Raw genomic sequence first — 22,349 nt, forward strand, 5'->3', positions numbered from 1 at the left:
TCTGCTAGCCAGGCAGGGCCAGAGCCAAGTTCTGCTGGAGAATTAAACCCAGAGTGATCATCAGGTATTGCTGGGGGTGCCCACTGCAGCCAAATGCTCTTAGGAACAATGTGCTCATAAATCCCTGCTTTGGTACCAGTCAGATGGAATCAGCTTCTCTCTGCACATCACCCACAAGGCAAAAGCCCATGCCAAAGGCAACTTAACTGACCCAGGTTGCAGTTGTCAAGAAGTCTATTCTCTAAAAGGCTAAAAGATTTCAAATCAAACATGATTTTTTCCTTCCTCAGTAAGGTGGATGAAAACACATAAAAGTATTCCTACTCTGGTGATGGTGAAGGGACAGCAGAGGCAGGAGCTTTCAGACAGAGTTAAGTGGTGCTGCTAAAATATCCTCAGTAATTTCCATCATCTTTTCTTTATGACAGAAATTCCTCATGTACAAGAGGCACATAAAACAAAACCAGAGCTGGGTCTTCAGTCTTTCAGGATGGGAGAATCTGAGTCAACTTTCCTTTGTTGCTTCTGGATAAGTCACTTCATGTCTCCCTCCCTGGACAGTCAAACACAGAGCTGACTATTGTCTGAGGGCTTGCTGCAGCCTGAATAAAGGAGGATTGTTAAGAGCTGATATGAAACTCCACAACCTTAAAAAAACTTCTATGAGATAAATTTTCATCAGGTTGTCACAAAATCAGCAAGAGGAAATGACACCATCTCCACGTCCAGCAGCACATAGTGAGGTTTGAAGGAACAAACTGCAAAAAGGGTGAATCTGGGGAGTAGGAATGACTGAATAGGTGTTCCCTTTTATCCCCTCCCCATGGAGTAGCAATGAGGCTCCCCAAGTCCACAGATGAGCAACTACTCAGTCAACTTTACAATAAGAAGTCCTGCCTTTGGCAGAGTTCAAAATACAGTTTATCAGAGGAAAAATTTGACAAAAGAGCAAACCACCAAGTGAAAAGCCCAGAACATTTTGCATCTCTAAGGAACAATCCCATCTCCTTACTCAAAGTGCTCTAAGATGTGGTTTGACCTGCCAACAGAGGACAAGCTCCCCTTTGATGTAACACACTAAACTTCTGTCAAAGGGGAAAAATTCTGCTTTATTCTGTCTACCCTGTCAAGCTCTGTGCATTCCTCAGCTCTAACACACTCCAGTTCATTGATGTCAGAACAGTAAAATCCTCCTACAGCACCAGAGGAGGTTTGGGTGTGCCCAGGTACAGTGTGAGGAGAAGAAAGCATCATCTGGATGGTGAGTCACTCTGAATCACCACTGCATGTTAGGGGCCACTTTATGGAGCAGTTCAGGAGTGATTCTTGACTTGTATTTCTGCTGGGCAGAAAACCAGAGTTAAAACTCAAGTGTGTGTTAGGAGACAGCAGTCCCTGCTCTTTTATTTGCACTCCATGAGGAGAACACAGAAGGATATTGCAAACTTGGTCACTGCTGTTATTTGGGTGTGCAGCAGAGAAAACATGTATTTGTGTTCTTTTGTTGCCTCTAAGCTACCAGCCTTCCCTCTAAATGTTTACCATCCAGAGACATGTAGGTGGAAAAGGAATCCAGGCATTGCTGCCTCAACTATTCCAGTTTAGGGGATTTCAGGGCTGTATAGAAAAACAATTTGTTCTTTGCTAGGGAGTTGAATTTGCTGAGGTAAGAGGAAAGCAGCCCTGACAGTAAACATTGCTCCTGTGTCACTGCTGGCATCAAGAGCTGTTTTAAAGCATAATTAACCCACAGAGGCAGGAAAGCAGCTTAAAGCTACTTGGAGATTCCTAAACTGGAACTGCTGTAAAGCCTAAAGCATTAACACAGTGCATTCATAAACTCAGTGTGGTAAAACCCAGCTTTAATGCTGGAGCTTTGCCTTGTGCAAATTTACTGAGCAGGGTTCCCAAATATGCCCTGAACTGCAAATCTTAAAAAAGAAAAGAAAAATTAATGAAGTGGACTTATACCAACCTGCAATTGGTTAGAACATCTGCCAGGAGGCTCAGGAGGGATTTTGATCTCATCTGGAGACATGTTCCTCACTCTCTCTGAAAAAGAAGCTGAAGAGAACAAACTGGGATGAGTTCTGGAACTAGTGACGGGAATTTCAGCCACACAAGTCATTAAATTTGTTTTATGTCTTTTATGTCAGCACTACTCCCTCACTGGGAACCCAGGGCAAAGGTGATGACAATGCTGACAGCTGGGACTTGTGATGTTTTCAAGGTGCTGAGCAAGAAGCAACTAAAGAACCTGAAGGCTGGGTCACTGGAAGAGGGGATGTGATGCTTTTTTTATTGATACACTCCTGGAGAGAGAATGGGACCATGCATGGGGTGGAGCACAGCATCAATTTTATGCAGTCTGGCTCTTTGCCATTTTGGGGGAGATAATCACTTGGTGAATATTTAGTTCAGGACATACCTGGATAAACCAAAGTGGCTCAAGGAGAGAACAACGCTCCCCAAGGCTGTCAAGAGTTAACCACAAGAAATTACATTTAATCCTTAAGTTAACACTTCCTTAGCAGGCACTTTGATCTTTGCTAACAGAGACAGACTATTGCTAGAAAGAACAACTCGTCCTGCAGGACTGGGAACAGCCCAGTCCAGATTGCCAAATTTCCACAGCTGTTTGTACTGGGATACACTGCTAAAGTACCTGATTGCCCTATAAAGATTATTTTACAGGGTTATCAGCAAAAGAAACGGCCACATTTCCCCCCATTGCTTGCTACTTTCCCACTATTATGGGAAACCCAGGCAGTTCTCTGGCCAAGCCTTGGAGCAGAGATTTGTGCCCCATTTAAGCAGCTGGGATTGTTTTCAAGCATAATTTGTCCAGGGAACACATCCCAGAGTTGCTCTGTAGTGGACAAGGGACCTGAGAGTAGCACACAAGTCACATCAACCAAGCTTTTCACATGTGCAGCTCCTCAGTCACACATTCCTCAGGAAAGCTCTCTGAGCTACAACTGCAGCACCCAGAGTTCAGCTCCTCTGGATAAAGGCCAGGAGGGCCCAAAGGCCAGACAGGGCTGCTGGAACCCTGCAGAGCTGAGGCTACAGATAAACAACACCACACACACCATCAGTGCTGCTACAGTTTCCATGTCCTTTGTAAAAATGTGAAGCATTAAGGACAAGATCCTTTGAGAGGAAAAGCTGGCAGGCGACCACTCATTCTGTTTGATCAAGATGTTGCTGAGGGTTAAATTCTCCAGCAGTTGCCAGTAACAAACAAAAAGTGTCCTTTGGCATTTAGCAAGTGGGAGCCTTTATGGAAGGAGGAAAGCTTGCCAGAGTGCCCAGAGAAAGGCAGGCAAAGGGAGCTCCCTGACAACAAGGCACACATTTGTTACAGGTTACAGCTGCTGCTGGGATGGGGAGGCCTCTGGGTTAATTAGAGCTGAAGGAAACCCAGAAAGACAGTGGCAAAGACACAAAGTGTGGGTAATACACAGCACACAAGGCTTGCTGGGAAAGGTAAAAGCTGATTAGTGGCTTAAGAGGTTCACAGCAGAAGCATTAAAAAATAAGGCCATTAAATCCAGATTTTATTAGGCAAAGAAAGCACCTGAAAAAATTAATTTAAAAAAAAATCAAGCCTAGCTCCACATTAGACATCCCACAGGCTCTTTGCAGATAAGCCACAGAGAAACAAAACATTTATGGGAAGGGGAACTGTGTGCTCATATAAACTCAGGAACTCTGGGCAGGACCTCTGTTTTACCTGCAAAAAAAGTCAAAGTCATAAGAATATCTTCAGCAATCCATTCAAAGCCCCCTTGAAAAAGAAATAATTTTGGAAGCAGAACAAGAGCTCCCAATGAGACAATATATTTTGATGCATGACTTTTCAGGTATGGTGATCACTTCCTCTTTTGTTTGAGCCTTGTGAAAATAATTCTTTATCAACATTATGGGGGAAAGCATCTTTTAATGGTTTACAAGGAGCTGGACCTAAGGAATCTTTGCCTCCTTCAATCCCACCAGAGCTGGAGGCAGCTGAACACTGCCAGCAGCAAGGCAGGACATGCACCTCCCAAACTGAGCACAAATTTGCAGCATTACTCAGTTATTTCATCACTTTGCAGCCAGCCTGAGGTGCCACATCATTGGGAAGAGAAGAGGGTGAGTTTAAGGGTGAGTTTAACCCCTTTGGGCTTATTTACAGTAAGGAAGTACAAATTATCCATGCCCTCCAGCAGTCCTCAGACTTGCACCCCACACAGACAGAATGGCTGATTCCACAGCATCTTCCCACCAGCTCTGTGCCTAGAGGAAAGCTGGGATTATAATCCTGGCATTTGCATGTATGGCCACACACTCCTGTATAAAACATTTTGTGTTTTCCAAGTCCCGAGGGCAGCTTTCCACCATGTCTACAGCAATAACTGCAGATGAACAGCTCACAACAAGGTGTGTCCTCACAGGATACATCCAACTGCTCTGTGCATCCTGTTATTCCTGTCAAGACCAAAGTTTTACTTTGACATGAGTCACAGGTAGTGACACTGGCTCCAGCCCCTCATTTGCCCTGTGATTTGCAGGCTCACAGCCTAGAGGATCTCCAAATGTGGACCTCAGGAAGTGGCTGTTGGCACAATTAATCACTCCAGGCACACCCAGATTCTGGCTCACAGTAAGTAAATATCTTCCCCAATCAGATTCTCAGTCCTGACAAAGAATTGAGCTGTGAAGCAGATCCCATGAGTCAGATGGGGGTTCAAGAAAGCAAGGGGCCACTGCCCCTGAAAGCTTCCTGCTGCTAGAGGACACTGCTGCTGGTGCTTAGTCTGTGCATTCTCCTTCCACAAGCTGGCCTAAAAATTAAACCCTTCATCAGCACAAGCAGAAGGTGTTTGTAGCTTTGTGTGCAGTCACTCCTCTGCTCCCAGACCAAGGCACAGGCAAATATCATCTTGCAAAGACTCAGCACCTCAGCAGTCACTGAAGGAGATTTCACAGATTTCAAGGATTTGCTCACCAGATCTTGGTAAGGCAGAAAACAAAATGGAAATGCTACATTTAATGTGCTTCAGTTTGAGATGGATGGATGATGTGAACTATACCCAATACAGGAGACAACTTTGCAAAGCAGGAGAGAAAGTGGCACAGTGTAAACTGTGAGCTCCATTTCCAGAGGGAAACGACTGCTCTCAGCCCAAAGGCTGTGCTGGAGACACTGCCAGAGGGCACACAGGAGTTTTGTTCCCTACAGATGGGTAGGAATGTTTTCCTAGTGCAGAGAAAAGCAAAGAACAGAGAGCACAGAGCTGGCTGTACAGGACAGACACGGTGTGGATCATGGCTCTAGGATTAACTCTGCTCCCAGGTGGGATAAAGAACTCCTGTCCCTTTCAGGGGTCATTTATGTGCTCTGTTTGAAGCAGCCACAAGGGATTAGAGGCAGTTCAGGTGCCAGTTTCTTTCTAAAGGTCACACTACACAAAAAAACCAAGGAAAGGGTGATCAGAGCAGCAAGGGCTTCCCCTGGAGACAGGCAAACCGGTGGTGCCAGCTCTCCACAACTGCATTCCCTGGCACTCCAGCCAAGGCTGCTTGGCACAAACCAGGGTGGGGGGGTTCTGATTTCCTGGCACCAGAACAGCCAAATCACAGGGAAGAACTGGAGACAACAACATGCCAGTGAGTCACCCATCCATGGAAGGACACCAGGTCCCTTTCTGCTCTGTGGGCTGAGAAATGCAGAGGGAGACCTGCAACCCAGCCATACTTTCTGCTCTTATGAACACTGACTTTATGCTTACATTATCCCAAGGGCTGGAGAGAACATTTCTTATGATCCAAAAGGTAAACAACCATGTTGCAAAGAACTTCAGGGCAAAAAAACCTACATCCTTCAAGTATTATTTTACAAAGCTGCAGGAAACAGCAAATGCAATGTCGTGGCAGCACCACGAACTGATTCAGAGTGGTACAAAAAGCCCCAAAGGACAATGCTGATGTAGAAATCCATGAAAACAAGCTTCACACATATTTCCTTCTCAAACAGGGGGCTGAAACCTTCCCACTCATTCTGTCAGCCATTGACTGTGTGATTACTACTTTGGCACAAGTCAGGACAACCATGCCCTTCCCAGCAGCTCATCCCAACTGTTTTCTTTGTGCCAACTCCAGTGCTCACCTAGAATGCTCTAAGCACATCAGGGAATGGATCCAGCTGGAAGCCTCACAGGGAAAAAGAGAAAAAAAAAAAAGAAACAACAAAAAAGGAGCAGTGAAGATGGATCCCAGCTGGCTCCCACTCCCAGAGCTGCTCCAAGGTTTTTGTGCATCCGGGGAGGTAAAACACAAACAGTGCTTTTGGCAGGAGCCTGCACTGATTTAATACTTAAGCAACTGCACAATCACAGATTTTAATAAAGGTGATGCAGAAAAATGTAAGGTTATCTTCTGAGAAGGGCAGGCCCACACTCTTTTAATGCAAAAAGCAGTTGTGGAAAACAGTCCAAGGAGGACCTTGATTGCCACAGACTGACAGACAAAACTTGAGGGGTCCACACTGGAGCAGTTACTCACTTTGTGTCAGAAAATCTTGCACCTTTTTCCATTAAAGAATTTTAACTGTGAAAGTCCAAGTTTTCAGAAAGGGAGTGGTTCTTACATTACTTCAACTGTAAGTCTCTTGCAACAGCCCCTTTTCAACTAGATAAGATATGGTCTAATGGAACAGACCTACAGAATCCAGCATGGCAAGTATGCTGACCTCTAATAACCTGGCTCTGCACAAAGCCAGCCTGCACACTGCTGTTTGGAAAGGATATTAAAGATAAGATTGCAGAGACCTCAGTCCAGGTCTCAGACTCTCCAACACTGCTCACCCATGAGCTGTGACACTACCAAGTGCTCCCTGTGCTGCTTTTGAAGCCATGTGCAAGTCTGGGCCGTGGTGAGACAAAGAAATGCAGTCTGGGCAGTCACTGTGGGAAAAGGGGACAAACAGAATTGTAACCTGAGCCTCACATCTTCATTAAGAAAGGACTTCCCACTACATTCTTCACAACTGCACTGCTTCACCCACATGTAAAACACAGGAAAAGAGCAGTTGGCTTCTAGAGAATGTGCTGTAGTTTTTACCCCAAATCCTGTTGTCTCATCCATGTCTCCAGGGTGCATTTAGAGGAGGATGAGTAGATGGGAGAAAGATTTCTGTTGCATTTAATGATGAGACTGGTTGAAGCAGTTTTGCCCTTTAAAGGCAGAAAATCCAATAGACAGCATTGCAAAGTATGGGCAGGCCAACTAAAAAGGACTTATAAATGCCAGACTTCAGTGATGGCTGCTGTAGGAGTCACAGCTGACCTGAGTATTTACCATCTTAATTTATATTTACCTCATTTTATGACTGAAATATCAAACTGATTTGAGAGATGAAGCAACTTCCAAACTCATTTGTTTTTAATGATATTATTATGTGATACCACACAACTGCAGGAGTAACCTCAGGAACAGAGGATCAGTGCAAGACAGTCAGAAATACAATATAAAATGCAGTTTCTGTGCAGAGGATTGTATTTCAAGCTGCCAACCCTGGACTTTCCAAATCTAATAATGGTGCAATGACTAAATGAGATGTCACAAAAATCAAGTTTTAGTAACTATTAGAAAACATAGAGTGCTATGCAGCACAGCAGCTGTAAATCTGTGAGTGGCTCACATTTAAATGGGGATTCTTTTAGTGAGTTTTGGAAGCTACAGAACAAAGTCATCACTCCTGGCTCCACTGGCTCTGTCTAGACAAAGCTACACTTGGTTTTAAGCTCATCTAGAAAAACACCAACACTGCCCTTTACACACATGTTTTAAATATGAAATTATTTTCATATTTTTAGGTATGAAGCCTTTCTCCCAGAGGAAAAGTTCACTGAAAATATTCATGCAGTAAATTATAGCATTGCCAGGGCAGAGATGCTTTTTACAAGTGGGACTTACAAGGTCTAGCTTGAATAAAAACCTGTGAATAAATACTTTTGAGTGAACTTACCAACTAGCTCCTGAGGATCTCTTTTCTCCACTTCTGAGAATTCCTGCAAAAAAGGAGGAAAAACCAGATTTTGGTCAAGTTATGCCTCCAACCCAAAAAGCTCTGCTGTTTATTTAGAAATGTACAATTTTTTTCTGAGACAAGAGAATAAAAATTAAGAATGAAATCCAATTTATTAGGTAAGAGGACAATGTCTGGACCATGGAAAGTCAAAGTCTAACAGGATGCTCCATTTCTTTGCAAAGCTAAATTTAATGAAATAATTAAGGCATTGTTTCATCAGGTCTTGGACATTGAACTCCTGGAATTCCACAGAAACTGCTGTACACAAAGCCTTTCCTCAGAACAGATCAAAGCATGGATTTTTCATTTCTGGTGACTGGCCCTGGGCACCAAGCAGGGCCAGTCACCATCAGTGTTTTAGAGCACAGTTAGGTGAACACAGGCTGGATCCAGCCCACAGGAGACTCCTTTAGTCCTGGCAATGCCAACCAGAGCTCTGTGCAGCTGAGCAGCACCAGCCTGGTGCATTCCCAGAGCAGTGTGGCCACAGCCCAGGTGCTCCCAGAGCTCAGGGATCAGCTCCTCATCAGCCTCCCCAGGCTCTGGGAGGCTCCCAGAGCTCTGCAGGCTCCCAGGCTGGAGAGATGTGTGATGCTAAATTCATCTGTGCCCCTGTGCCATGCAGGGCTTTGGCTGACAAACCCTCTCCAAACCAAACCAAACCAAACCAAACCAAACCAAACCAAACCAAACCAAACCAAACCAAACTAAACCAAATCCCTCTGAGATGGGCTGTGTGTCACAGCTCCAACCCCTGTGAGACAATGCCTTTGGTGTGTGCATCAGCAGCTCTCCTCCCAGCAGCACAGGGAAAAATTTCAACAGGAACATGACATTTCAAAGCAAAAAAATTCTGCCAAAATTATGCCTAAATTCATCTGTGCCCCTGTGCCATGCAGGGCTTTGGCTGACAAACTCTCTCCAAACCAAACCAAACCAAACCAAACCAAACCAAACCCAACCCAACTGCCAGGGAGTGCTGGGGATGCAGATCCTGTGCTCCCATTTCAGAAGGATGATCCCACTGGCAGCTCTCCAGGAGTGACACAGCCAACCTGCCCAACCAGGGACTCAAGAGCAACCTGCACTGGCCTGGAGATGGCCACACAGCCAATCCTTGCCTGCTCAAAGAAATTAAGGATTTCTCATTTGCAGATGTTTGCAGCAGAGTGCTGAGCAGGAGGCATTATGTAGGATAAGACATTCTTAAATATGGTTTCACCATACTGAGACCAACACCCAAATATTTTGGTGCTTCTGGGAGATCCCAGGAGAGTCACAAGTGATACCAAGCTCAGCACAAATAAAGTTTCTGAAACAGTACCAGCTGTATCCCAACACTGCCCTCTCCCTCTGCCTCCCTCCCAAAGACCTTTTGTGACTCACTGGACTGTTGTCCAAAATTCCTCAGTGCCTGCAAACACTGAAGCCATTCATTGAACCTGACACTGACAGAATGCTGCCTCCTTGGTAACAGCTCCCTGACCCTCTCCTCTTCTCCATTTCCAGCCAGGTGAGAGGTGCATCAGGTGAGGAGAGAGCAGTGAGGTCACCAAGCCAGATGTGGGAACAGCCTGTGCCAAACTCACTCTGAACATGACCCATTTTCAGAGAAGCCAGAGCCCTCTGGAAGCAGAAAAACAAATTCTTTGTGTGGCACTAACTGCTACAGGGCATTTTTTATAGCCATTCATGGAAGACAAAAAAAGAAAAAAAAAAAAAAAAAAAGAAGAAAGCACTATTTCTGCATTAGTACACTTGGATCACAAAAATACAAGGCTAAAGCTATTTTAGAAAAAGAAAGAAGTACACAGAGGAACACACATCTTCTCCCTGGCCAGCTGGCCCCAGGCCCCTCTGAGATGGGCTGAGTGTCACAGCTCCAACCCCTGTGAGACAATGCCTTTGGTGTGTGCATCAGCAGCTGTCCTCCCAGCAGCACAGGGAAAAATTTCAACAGGAACATGACATTTCAAAGCAAAAAAAAAATTATGCCAAAGCAGTAGCTCTCTTTGGGGAGAGCACTGGACAGGAACCCAGGGAATCCAGACTGTGTTCTCCACAAACCTACATGGATGGGGAGCTCACAGACTGAGCTTCAGCTCACCACTGGGGAAGTGGGAGCAACTCTGTGGTAACTGATGGGCTGTGAGGACAAATCCAGATGAGCACAGAGGCTGGAGAAGCTCACAGAGGTGTAACATCTGTCCAGGCCATACAGTGACTCACCAGCAGTAAATACATTGTCAGGAGGCTGTTCCTTCCCTTTCAGGGGGGAACTTGCTAGATGGGTAATTAAAACTATTTCTCACTTTGGTTTGAGACAAGCAAATGTTTGTTGAGGTGAAAGGAGGGAAGTGCTTTAGCTCTTATCTTGACTAAACTCCATTCTGCACTCTTATCACTTGTAAGTTTTAAGTGGAACTGAAGAGGAAGTGGAAGAGACAAGGCTGTGTCCCTGAGCACCTCCTGATCCTTCCTCTTACCCTCATACCATTTGTTACTCCATTGTGCTTCCCATCTCCTTCTGCTCACTTCTTGCAAGAGAAATAATTCCCCAAAACAGCAAGATTGCCAAGCAGGCACTTAAGCAACCCAGTGGCACAGGCAAATTCAGGTGCATTACACATGGCCCCAAAAAGGCTGTTCTCTTATTTGGGCTCTAACAGCCTTGCAAGGGGCTGTGCTGCATTTCTGACTTGTCCAGAAGCTCATTTTCAAGTCTCCTGTATGCCAGGAGTTAGTACCAAGCATAAGCACACAGCTCTCAGGAAACAATAACTCATGTGCTCAGAGAGAATCTGATGGCCAAACCCCTCCTGCCATGTTTTATATTAGACAAGGAACTCTGAAATGTCAGCTGTGTTAAACAGCATGTTCTATGAACTTCCAGAATCATCAGTAAGTTTGCTTTAATGAGAATTTTCTTCTTTAATTTGCATCCTTTGAGTCTGTCCCATTTGTGAGAGGCTAAATGAAGCCAGTCCTCTCAGGCTCCACTGTTTTGCCCTGGCCCACACTTTCTCACCCCACCAAGTCCAGTCCCCACAGGCCCAGCCAAGACATCAGAGAGCCCAGAGCTACTCCAAGCAACAGCAAACACGTCCAGCCCTGGATTGCAGCCACACCTCACTGCCCAGGGACAGGAATTTTGCTTAGTGATGAGTTCCTTCATACCTCCACCCACTGCTCCATCCTGAGCTGGAGACATCAACACAGCTTTTCATTAACTTGGGCTGCTTTCAAACCTCTTAAATGCTTTCAAAATACAAATGGATGACCAACTTCTCCAGTGCTTGTTCATATTTGCTCAGTTTGCTGTTGAAAACTACGAGGCAAGCATCAACAACTTGACGAAAGTTTGGCAGATGGAAATTTTAAGAAGTCTTGTTCAAACCACTGAGTATCCACTGAAGATCCAGAACCTTCTAAAAACTTCCAATGGAAAAAGCACACCAGAACTGTTCTACACTCCCTTAGGCTAATTTAAGTTTGAGACACATGATGAGTACAATGAACTGATTAGGAAAGACAGCATAAAAACCACAAATCTGCAGATCTTATCTAATACATTAAGTGGAATGAAATGGAGAATCACCAAGTGGAAAAATAAGGTACAATAAATACTGGAAAGTTGCTACCTTTCGGTTATGAAAGAGAAGAAATATTTATGCATGGATGAGAGATTTCTAAAGGAATTCCAAAGCATTTAAACAATGGAAAATTTGAAATTAACTGAATTTTATATAGGGTAGTTACCTAAATCCACTTAGGCAAAGGTGATCTCTCTGTTGATTACATCACCAATACCCACTGGGTTATGTATCAGTATCTCACATGGAGCATAAAATCAAGCAGGTGAGTGGTTCCAGCAGGAGGGATTTTCTGTCAAAACTCCCCATCAGAGTGAATGTATGAAATTATTAGAGATTTCAAGCATCCCAGAGCTAAAGACATCACTTAAAGAGTTCATTTCCATTTGAATTCTGAGGCCTTTCCAAAAAACAAGGTTAAGACTTTGCTAGTGACACCTGTACCACAGAGTTTTCACAAACCAAACCCCTGAAAATCTGTACAGAAGCAACTCTAAATTCACTTATTGCTTGACTGAGTTTGAAAAAAAAAAAAGAAAAAAAAAGCTGTACTGTGCTTTATCATGCACTCAGCAAGTTGATTTTCTGGCTGCCATCTACTGTGCAGCCCTGATCTCACAAGATCAACAGCTGAAGGGCCCAGGGCCCAAAGCCAGCACTGAAAGGAGTCAAGGGATGCCACGGTGCTGCAGAGCCAAGCTGGAACAAGACAAAACACAAAAACAGGCAGCAGGGAGACTCCTTCCCCCTGAACTGGAGACTGATAAAGAGCAGACTGAGAGCACAAGCTGCTATGGACAAAGTATTAAAAAACCCCAAACTCCACCTTTTTCTTCTGTGCTTCCAAGAACAATTGTGCACAACACCTCACTGAGAGCAGACAGCATTTATGGTGGTACTAATCCTGTTTGAGTACAGGAAAAGATTTTTCATTTTTTCCACTTTCCCAAGACAAATGGCTTTTTTTCAAGCCCTGGACAAGATGAGTGCCTGCAAGAGCCTGGCTCATGAGCACCAAGTCCTGGTTCAGTTTTGTCTATCACCATCAGTTAAAGAGGAGCAGGATGAAGGGAGGGTGTGTGCACACACAAAAGGGAAGTGCTGCATTCTGCCTGAAGCTTTCACCTCACTGGGGTGACATCTTTTCAGTCCTACAGTGTCTCCATCCAGTTACATCAAAAACAGTGTCTGCTCAAGCTCCAAGGAAAATAAAAACAACCCAACACAACCCTCACAGCACGGAACAGAGATTAAAGGAAGGAAGCAAAACAATATGAATCTGAGAGTGATGAATTCCAGTTTGGACAGGCTTGCCCAGAACAGCTTTATTTAATGGAAGGAATGGACTGACTTTAAACAATGCTCACTAAATCCTTGCTGAAACCAGACCCATAAATCCAGCTCAGTGCTCACATCCAACATAACTGCTGGCATTAACTGTGACCACAAGGTACAAACTCAGGCAATTCATGCAGAAGCAGGTGCACATGTCAGTGCAGGTGCACTTCAAGCTTCCAGGAGAAATGGTTCAAGAGGGAGGCAGAAGACACAAAACCAGACCTTGATGGCTTTAACAAAAATGCAAATTTTAAGAAATGGTGAAGTTGATGCCAGGTTTGGCACTGCTCAGTTGCATTCCCAAACTTCCAGCCAACTGAATCCTGCAGCTTCATTCTCTCACTGACTTCCAGGAAATATTAAAAGCAACTAGTTCAGACAATACCTCCCCTTCAATATTTTTTTTTTCAGCAAATGCTCTTGTGTTGCAGAATTTCTTCTCCCTCCCCACTACTTCACATGATTGTTTGCACACAACTTTAATGCAAATTTAAGCTGGCAGCCACAAAGTGTAGCCACAAAGACCAGTGGCATCACTGTCAAGCAGTGTATTAGTTTGAAGATATTGCAGAGAATTTTTCAGTACAGTAGCCAGGGGATCTGCTGCTGTAACAGCTGTTACAGTGGATTTCTTGAATCTGAGCAAGTGCCAGCAGTAAGTTTTTGTAATTTTCCCTCCTCTCTACAATTCAGAATATCTCCTGTAGTCCCAAAACACAAACAGCCTCACTTGGCTGAGTATGATGGAAAGAAAGTATAACTTAGCAGAAAATGTCAGAAGAGTTTTCTAAGCCAAGTGATGATGGCCTTGCCAGAGCAAGCAGGTGGAATGTCTACATCATGCAGGCAGCAGGAGAAAGACAACCCCAAACCCTGCACTGTCCCCTTTCATTTCTTTTTTTTAAAGGAACATGGTAGCAATTATGTTCTTGCTTTTCCTCTACAAAGATCAGAAGTGCTCATGGGAACAGAACACCAGAAATGTCTCATTTAATATTAAAAGTGCATGACATGATTTCACTTCTTGTCCCCAGATCTGCCTGATGTTGGTGTGCACCCAGGCTGAAGGCAGCAAGCAGAGTGCATGTCAAGTGCATTTAGAGTCTGTGGAAGAGAGAGCCAGGCAACAGGAGTACAATGCTTTTATTCCTCCTCCCCCCCACCCTTTTTTTTTTTTTTTTTTTTTCTTGTATTGTGAGAGAGGAGAATCCCAAGAGAAAGCTTGAAACAAGCACATTTCCTACAGCCATATCCTGTTTGCCAGCTCTGCTACACAGCTCCAGGCAAAGTGCCCAGTTCAGCATAAGAAATTTAACTGAAAACCTGTAGGGACCATGATCTAGATACCAAGAGAAATCCAGCAGCTCAGAAATAAACCTCCATAGGAAAAAAAGCCTGATACATCCATCCTTCAGTGACACTTATATACAGGCTTTACAAATCTGTTTGGAGATACAGTCACAGAGAGAAAGGGAAGGAAGAACAAATCAAACAGTCAGCTCCTGAGACATTCCCTATCAAAATGTGCATAGCTGACACTGCCTTTTACTTTTCCAGCTAAATTACATCTAAAAATACACATTCTTCAATGAAATGGGAAAAAAAAAACCCACTGAAAAAATCCCAACCAAGACCTGGCAAAACATTTCAGTGAGAAAGTGCTTCAGAAAGGAAGCATTCATAGCATAAATCCTTTAAATAGCTTCTTTGAAACTTGACTCCATTCACCTGACATATGCTATCTGAGTATTTGACAAAGATTATTTGTTAGGAATAACTTCCAGTTAAGGAACTGTGTGCCAGAACTTTTGCTTTCCACGTGGAGCTACAATTCATAACACCTGCATCCCAGTGGAGCCTGGTCCCAAGGCTGCCCCAGGAGCACAACAGCTCCTGCTCTGCACAGCCCAAAAATTCCTTCAAGTGAGTTTTGCTTACTACAATGAAATAGAAACTCACTGGTCAAGTACCAGCAAGACACGACAAGGCTGGAGGTGTCAAGGTACTTCGGTGATTTTATTTTTTACAGCTTGTTGCAGTGCAGAATCAAGCAGAAGGTGAAGGTGGGCTGTGAAAATTCTGAGAAGCAAAGGAAAGGCTCAGGAGAGCTTACAAAATTAACTTCTTGCACAAACTTTCTCCCCTAGAACACAGCACTAAAAATTCTTCATGGTTTGGAGTAGAGGCAAGGTGTAATAGCAAGTATCCTCAGTGAGAAATTCACTCCTTCATGAATAGATCCCACAGAGTTTATCCAGATTTTGCTCCTTCTGTACCCAGAACAGGGCAGCTGGAAGGAGCTATTTTCAGCTCTGTGCTGGTATTTGAGGCAATGCTCCATCTGTGCTGACTGCTCAGCCCCTCACTGTGACATGCACAGACCTGCACACTCAGAACAGCAGCCAGAAATAATTGCAGCTACAGAGCTGGACTTGAACAACTCAGACCTTTATCAGGTGAAATATGCAAGGGGAAGCAGCTCCAGAAAGGACTTTTCTTCAAGTTTAAAGACAAACAGAACAAGCCTGGCTCTTCTTTGGAGGAAGGCAAGCCACACCTGTGTCAATAATCCCTGGTATTCAGCACTGCAGGGAGTGAAGAGTCTGCTGCAACTTGTATGCCCGGCGGGGAGGAAGGAACAAGCATGTCCACGGACATGTCTCATCTTCCAAACAGCTCCAGAGCTGGAGGGAAGCCAGGAGCTCTCCAGGAGGTGTTCCAGCTTCAGAGCCCCACAAGGCTGGGATCTGTCTCCCTCTCAGACAGAGCAGGAGACAGGAGTACGTGTGGCAAGGAGCAAAATAATCCCAGATGCCAAATGTTGTTTTGCTTCCTGCATGCAGAACAGCTTTGAGGGCCTGTGATGTTCTCTGGCAATAACCAAGGTTCACCCAGATAAAATGGGAACCAGGGATCAGATGGTTTCATGTCTGGGCACTCACTGTAGCAGTGCAGCTGAGTTACCTCTACTGCCCTTTAAACTCTCTGCAAAACTCTCTGGTTCTCTCTCTAGAGCTCTGAAAAAAACATCTATAAACCTAAAACAAGGGAAAGCCACACAGAGTTGGAAGTACAGACAGCATTTTACACAATTATATTAAAAGGAAGCTGAAACACACAAAAAGAATCTGAGACTGCAGTGCTTATCACTGGCACCTTCAGGCTGTGCTTCCAGGCAAAGCAATGAGTGAGGAAACAAACCAAAGGAGTTCTAACCTTGACCCCAACCCTGGGAACTGCACAGTTCATGCTTTGAAAGTGTTTACAGAGGTATGCTCACAGCCATGCATAATGCAAGGATGTTAACTTGAGGACAGAACTTTCCCCAAACATACTTTTCCCCTTCTTTGGAGCAAAATAATTACACCTGAGATTAAAGTTAATGAGTAGGCTCAAGCATTTTTTGAGAAGCTGGCTTGATGAATGTATGCTGAATTCAGAAAAATTAATATGCCATATCAAAGTAAGAGTTAATTTCAGGGATTACATTACTGCACACACACACACCCATTTACTGGTTCTCAGCACTTACCACTTTTACTTTAAATCAAGATAATTTTGGTATTTAAACAAACAGGTCAATGGGTAGGCAAGATAAAAAACCACCGCAGTAAAAAGCCTCTAAGTATTAGCACACACCTACACACCATAACACAGGAGAATTACTTTACAGGTATGCTGGATCAATAAAAGCTAAACATAATAAAGAGCTGATGATTACCAAGAGGAGGTACCTAGACATGCTTAGAGGCACAGTATTCCTCTGAAAATCTGATCTGAGAGATCCCAGTTTGGCAGCATCTCCACACAACACCTCGAGCATGCAGAGGGGACCCTCAAAACAAAACCAGGAAAGGAAAACATCAAAGTAGCCACCTGTTGTGAAAAACTAGCTACCATGTGGCAGGCATTCACCTGCCAAGGGAGTGGCAAATTTCTGAGCTTTCTGCACTGGCTGGTCCTGATACAACAATTAAGGCTCAAGAGTTAATGATTTCCCTCTGGGAAAGCTCCAGGAGCCAAGCTGCAGGGCTGGGCTCTGTCCTTGATTAACATTTGCAACCTTTTATTCATCCAGCTCCCCAGTATGAAGCCCAGAACCCCTCAGGTGAGGCTTGGAGCACAAGGTCAATATTTTAAGGTTCATTTTTCACTTTCCAGCAGGGCTGGTCCATTTAGTGAGCTCTGGAAGCTTGTATCTTGTTACTGCATCAAGGCTGTAACCAGAGCCAGCTGCTGGCCAGAGCCCCAGCAACCTGCACCCTGTTAACCCTGTCCTTCCCCAAGCCCAAAGCTCCTTCAGTTTGTACCCAGGGCTCCAGCAGCTGAGGAAAGGGCACAAAGAACTCATCCAGGCTGTGGATTTCACTGTTTTAACATCACTGTTAAACAACAGATTTTGTTGCCTATTTCTTGTCCCTTCAAAGCAGAAGGTTTTGTTTCTAAAGTGCTTTTAAGGCACTTAAGGCCCCTGTGCTTGTTTCCAGCTGGTGACTGCTCAGGTAAAAGGGATTGTGGCCACTCAAACCTGTCCTGTTCCAGAGCCTGAGCATCCATCCAGCTTTGATTTCTGGAAGAGCAGTTAGTTCTACCCAGATGTGAATCTCCAGTTTCCCTTGAGTGCCTGAAGCACTTCAAAATGCAGTTACAGGATACAACTGTCTCCTGTATCCCATCTGTATATCTAAATCTGCTTTTAAAGAGAAGGATTCTGTTTTTTGCTGCAAGCACAGTATTTTTGAATAACTTACAGATGCTCAGTAACATGAATTCCATGGGCCAGGAGTCTGCTCTGGAAGAATGCTTCCAGGTGACTGATGAGGCTTAAATATTCTCCTCCTCCTGGCACACCTTTTCCTGCAAACAGGTGCATAAAACTTCTCTATCTCACCAAGCAGGAGGTTGACATCACAATGTTAGAACTTAGCTTATTGTGAGTTGCTCCTTGGCAAAAAAGGAAAGCTGCAGTGCCACCAGCACTTTGTATTGGCTTCCCCTCCAGTGAGGAACTAGGGCTGAACAGGTAGAGAGGAGCCCCTTCATCAAAACAATGAGGGCAGATTCCCTGGAACTGAGAGAAAAGCCTCAGACAAATATAAAATAAATATCTTCCCAACAGGGTTATTTGAGGCAGGCTCCAAATTCCACTCCCCCCATCAACAATTGACCAAAGAATTTTTACATCATTCCCCACTTTGTGTCTCCTCTGATTCCACCCACAACTGACACCAACTGACCCTTCTGGAGGTTTTGGTTCTGGCACTATCCAAGTGCACAATGAGGCCAAATCACAGGATGCACCAGCAACAAGGGAACACAATGGAGCCACAGAACCTGGCTCCATTATTCAAGGTATAAGCTCTAGGTAGTTCATTCACAATATGCACAAAGAGGCAAAACACCAGCCAAAAAAAACCAAAACCAACCATCCATCCATCCATCCATCTATCTATCTATCTATCTATCTATCTATCTATCTATCTATCTATCTATCTATCTATCTATCTATCTTCAGGGCTTGAAATAACTATAATTGACTGATGAATTTAATTGCATTTTCTTTTTCTCATTCATACATTTTAAGTTATTTACTTCCTGCCTATGGTCAGATTTAGGCCTTGGAAAAGCCCTAGCCATATATAAAGAGCATGGGGAATCTATTTAAACATGTTTGCAGGTCTCTGATGTCTCCATGAAACTGAGCAGGCACAACTACAGCACTCTGCAGGTTCAAAACAAAATTAAATTACCCAAAAGTGTAAGCAAGTTATAGTCAAAGGCCTCCCTTTTGGCTACACTTTGGATTTACAGTAACAGCAACACTTGTCAGCTGTCACAGACATTACAGCTCCATGGAGGAGAACACTGCCCCTTGGTGGAAAAAGAGGAAAGGAAACATTTGCAACTGTTCCAAGTACAAATAATTCCACAGGGATTTCCATCTCTCCCCATCCAAGTGAATTTCCTGGCAGCATGGCTGGTGCAGGGCCCCACAGGCACACCCAGCAGGGCACTGGGCTGCCTCCACAGCTCACCCAGTGCCAGCTGGCCCTGCAGCTATCACTCAATATTCAAAAACCATCAAAAGGCCAAAGGACACCATTCCCTTTTCAGCTGTGCTTGAAGATATCTATTAAGGATGACATGGAAGTCTGAAATTGCTGAGCTTCAGACTCAGTTCACCTTTGCCTCCCTCCTACTCTTCTCAAATCCTCACCTTTCATGCCACACTGGGATGGCAGGAATTACATTTTACCATTATTTTATTTGTTTCCTTTCATTCACATTTTCAGTTCTTGCAGAGTTGTCATTGCAGTCTACCAAGATACAAAAAGCTGTTTATTTTGAATACTTTCATTATCTCTTTGCTTCCTCACTGAAGCTGAAATGCTGCTCTGTAGCCACATGAGGCTCTTCTTCAGAAGCACAAAATGCACCTGGACAGCAGCACACAAACCCCACTGAAAGCAAGAGGCTTTTCAAACCAGCCAACATGAAATGTCAGTGACATACTAAAGCAGCACCCACACAATTCAGTGGTGAGATTCCTGTCATGTATGGTTACTCAGATAAGAACAATACCAGTCTAATTCTGTTCTTTCTCTCTGCCAGACCTATTCTCCACTGCCCTGAAGTCCTATAGTCCTTTTAGAGAAGACAGAAATGCACACTCTTGCAAGAGGGCCCTACTGCACAACTACAAAAACTTGATTTACACCAAATTTATCTTCTAAGGAAATCCCAAGTCAAAAGCCTCTAAGTATTAGCACACACCTACACACCATAACACAGGAGAATTGCTTTGCAGGTATGCTGGATCAATAAAAGTTAAGCATAATAAAGAGCTGATGATTATCAAGTATTACTTCCTAGCACATATTTGATTCCAGCAGTTTTTACAGAAAAATCTTGCTAGCATGTTTACCTGGGCAAAAATGTAGAAGTAGACAAAGGAAAAGAGATTGCCTTTTGCTTTCTTTCAAATAAAAATTTCTTTCTTGCAGCAAGGAAAGGAGAAAATACATTCCATTTCCAAGTGCCTGGGAGCCATTTCACACACTGAGACTTTACCAGCTGCAGAACAGCTGCCAAGATTTCCAGCTGTGCATCACTGTAAAGCCATAAGAATATTGTAGGACCTGGAAGAAGGTGCTGCTATCAAACTAATTCAAACAGAATAGCTAAACACATCCATTTGCCTTCATTTTAGCCTATCAAAGCCCTGTGGTAAATCAAATTCTCAACAGAAGTTTGCTTTGCAGCACAGTCCTCTCTGGTTTTTGTAGCAGAGTTTAGGGACTGCCTGCATCCTTGGGGAAGCAGCTGGATAAAATAAATGCCCTTGCACTTGTTCATCACTCAGCATCTCGGATGAACAGGACTGCTTCTACTGAACTAACATAAAAAATATAAACAGAGTTGTCTATAGTTCCAATTGGATTTGGCCTTTTGTCCTCCAGCTTTTACCCTGATCCATGTCCTCTGTGTGCTGTTAAACACTGTTAAGCAGAAACAGGGTGAAATCCCAAGATAAAGATGATTTCAACTATTTATGATAATAGCTATTACCTGGGGATCTTATTTCACTTTTTAAATTTATCTATGGCCTTTACAAAACTGCTTCATTCAGAAGGACAGAGCTGGAGAGAATGAATTGATTTTGACACCTTTCATGGCCTGTAAGAGCACAGGATAATTCACTCATTAAATTCTAAATGAAGAAATTATTCCAACTAACACTGGTCATACAGAATTCTGTACTGGATGCTGCACCTCCCACATCACTGCAAAACAGGTGAGATGCTGTCAGCAACCTTCAGATCTAATGCACAACATCAGCAAATTCATGAAGGCCAAACTCCACTGTGACTCAGCCTGTGATATCTGCCTTTGGAAAGTCAGAAACACAGGTTAAAGCTACAAAAAGGTGTGGAACTAACTACAGATCACAAATGAACACCAAGCCATGCTGTTAAAACTTACTCCTCTTGTACTGAGCTTCCCCACCACCACCAGACCACACTTTCAAATACCTTTAGGTCACCAGCCTCAGGTTTTTCAGTCTCTGAATCGTCATCTTCCTACAAGACAAGAATTTACAGGATTAAGCTTAAAGAGCAGGCCTGGCAAGTAACTGAACTTACAGCAAAGGGCATATTCAGCAGCCCAGCAGCAGTCCAAGACCCTTCTCCATGGAGGGTAGTTTTGCCCCACCCACTCATAACCAGAAAAAACAAGTCCTACAATCAGGGGAAGGAGTGTTTGTTTGGTTTTTGGGGGTTTTTGTAGGCAAAAGCATCACTCAGCAGCAGTTGTGCCTACAAAAATCATGCAGCTCTGGAATGCTCAGAATTAGACAACAAGAAGCAGCAGAACTGGGGAACAAAAGCATTTGTCCTTTGATAATTCTGTCCCCTCCAGCTGGCAGGTGGTGATTGAAGAGCCTCTGTTCAGCAGTACCCACAGAAAAAGCAGCATTTGCAAGACCTGTGATAGTCCCAAGCATCAGCAACACACACAGGACACACAGCTGGCCTGCCAGCAAACCAAACATGCAGGCTTGGAGAGAGAGGGTCTGGCCTAGCAGCAAGTTCCAGGGATCCAGCAGACACAACCTCCTGGCTGGTGCAGAGCTCTTGTGCCTTGCTTGCAGATGCTGTGAACCTCCACACAAGGGAACACTGACAAATTCCAGGTGAAGTCTCCATTTTTTTTTAAACATTTCTTTTATGAACTAGAAATAAACCAAAGAACTGGGGGAACTTCTGCCCTGAACACAGCACTGTGTGAAAATCCACACCAGAAGCTCCAGGTTGGTCCCCACTGGGAGCTGGACACAGTGAAGCTGCTGTCCCCTCCCTGGGCACCCTCCCAGCACCCCTGTTTCCAGGCATAAACACATACTCTGGCTTCAAAACAAGTCTGAGGAGCAGGAAGTGTTTTTCATGCTCACAATCACTCAGCAAAATGGTTTTTCTTCCAAACTTTCCCACAAATTTCAGTGTTGGCCCAAACCCAACAAATTGGTGTTTCAGCTTCAAAAAAAGGCAACAAAAGTGAAATGAGAGATGCAACTGAAAGGAAGAGTTTACAAGGAACTGCTCACCTCAAAGCACTGGCACAGGAGCCAGTTCTGACAAGGCTGATCACAAAATAATGGCAGGAAGTTTTAATTGAGTGAATTAAGATGCCTCTCTTACAGATTTGAGACACAAACTCCTTCACTCCACCTTCCCTTTCTGCAAGATGCACACATGACAATAATTCAGACCAGACTGTCAAAGGTTAGTTACAGTGAGTTTGTAACTAGCAAAGAACCAACTGACTTGGTGTTTACACAA

The 22,349-nt window shown here is 44.1% G+C and overlaps 1 protein-coding gene across 2 annotated transcripts in view; it reads right to left on the reverse strand.

Moving 5' to 3' along the window:
- The window catches only part of SAP30BP (SAP30 binding protein), a 29,422-nt gene that overhangs the window by 5,084 nt on the left and 1,989 nt on the right, over positions 1–22,349 (reverse strand). The window contains exons 3-5 of one of the 2 annotated variants that reach the window (XM_058038626.1): positions 21,042–21,089; positions 8,015–8,057; positions 1,976–2,064 (exon numbers count right to left, since the gene is read on the reverse strand). In XM_058038626.1, coding sequence (XP_057894609.1) covers positions 1,976–2,064; positions 8,015–8,057; positions 21,042–21,089 — 180 coding nt within the window. The remainder of the gene's footprint in view (positions 1–1,975; positions 2,065–8,014; positions 8,058–21,041; positions 21,090–22,349) is intronic. The other variant, XM_058038627.1, reaches the window with a different exon arrangement.

The sequence above is a fragment of the Melospiza georgiana genome, chromosome 21 (assembly GCF_028018845.1).
Source record: "Melospiza georgiana isolate bMelGeo1 chromosome 21, bMelGeo1.pri, whole genome shotgun sequence".
Lineage (NCBI taxonomy): Eukaryota > Metazoa > Chordata > Aves > Passeriformes > Passerellidae > Melospiza > Melospiza georgiana.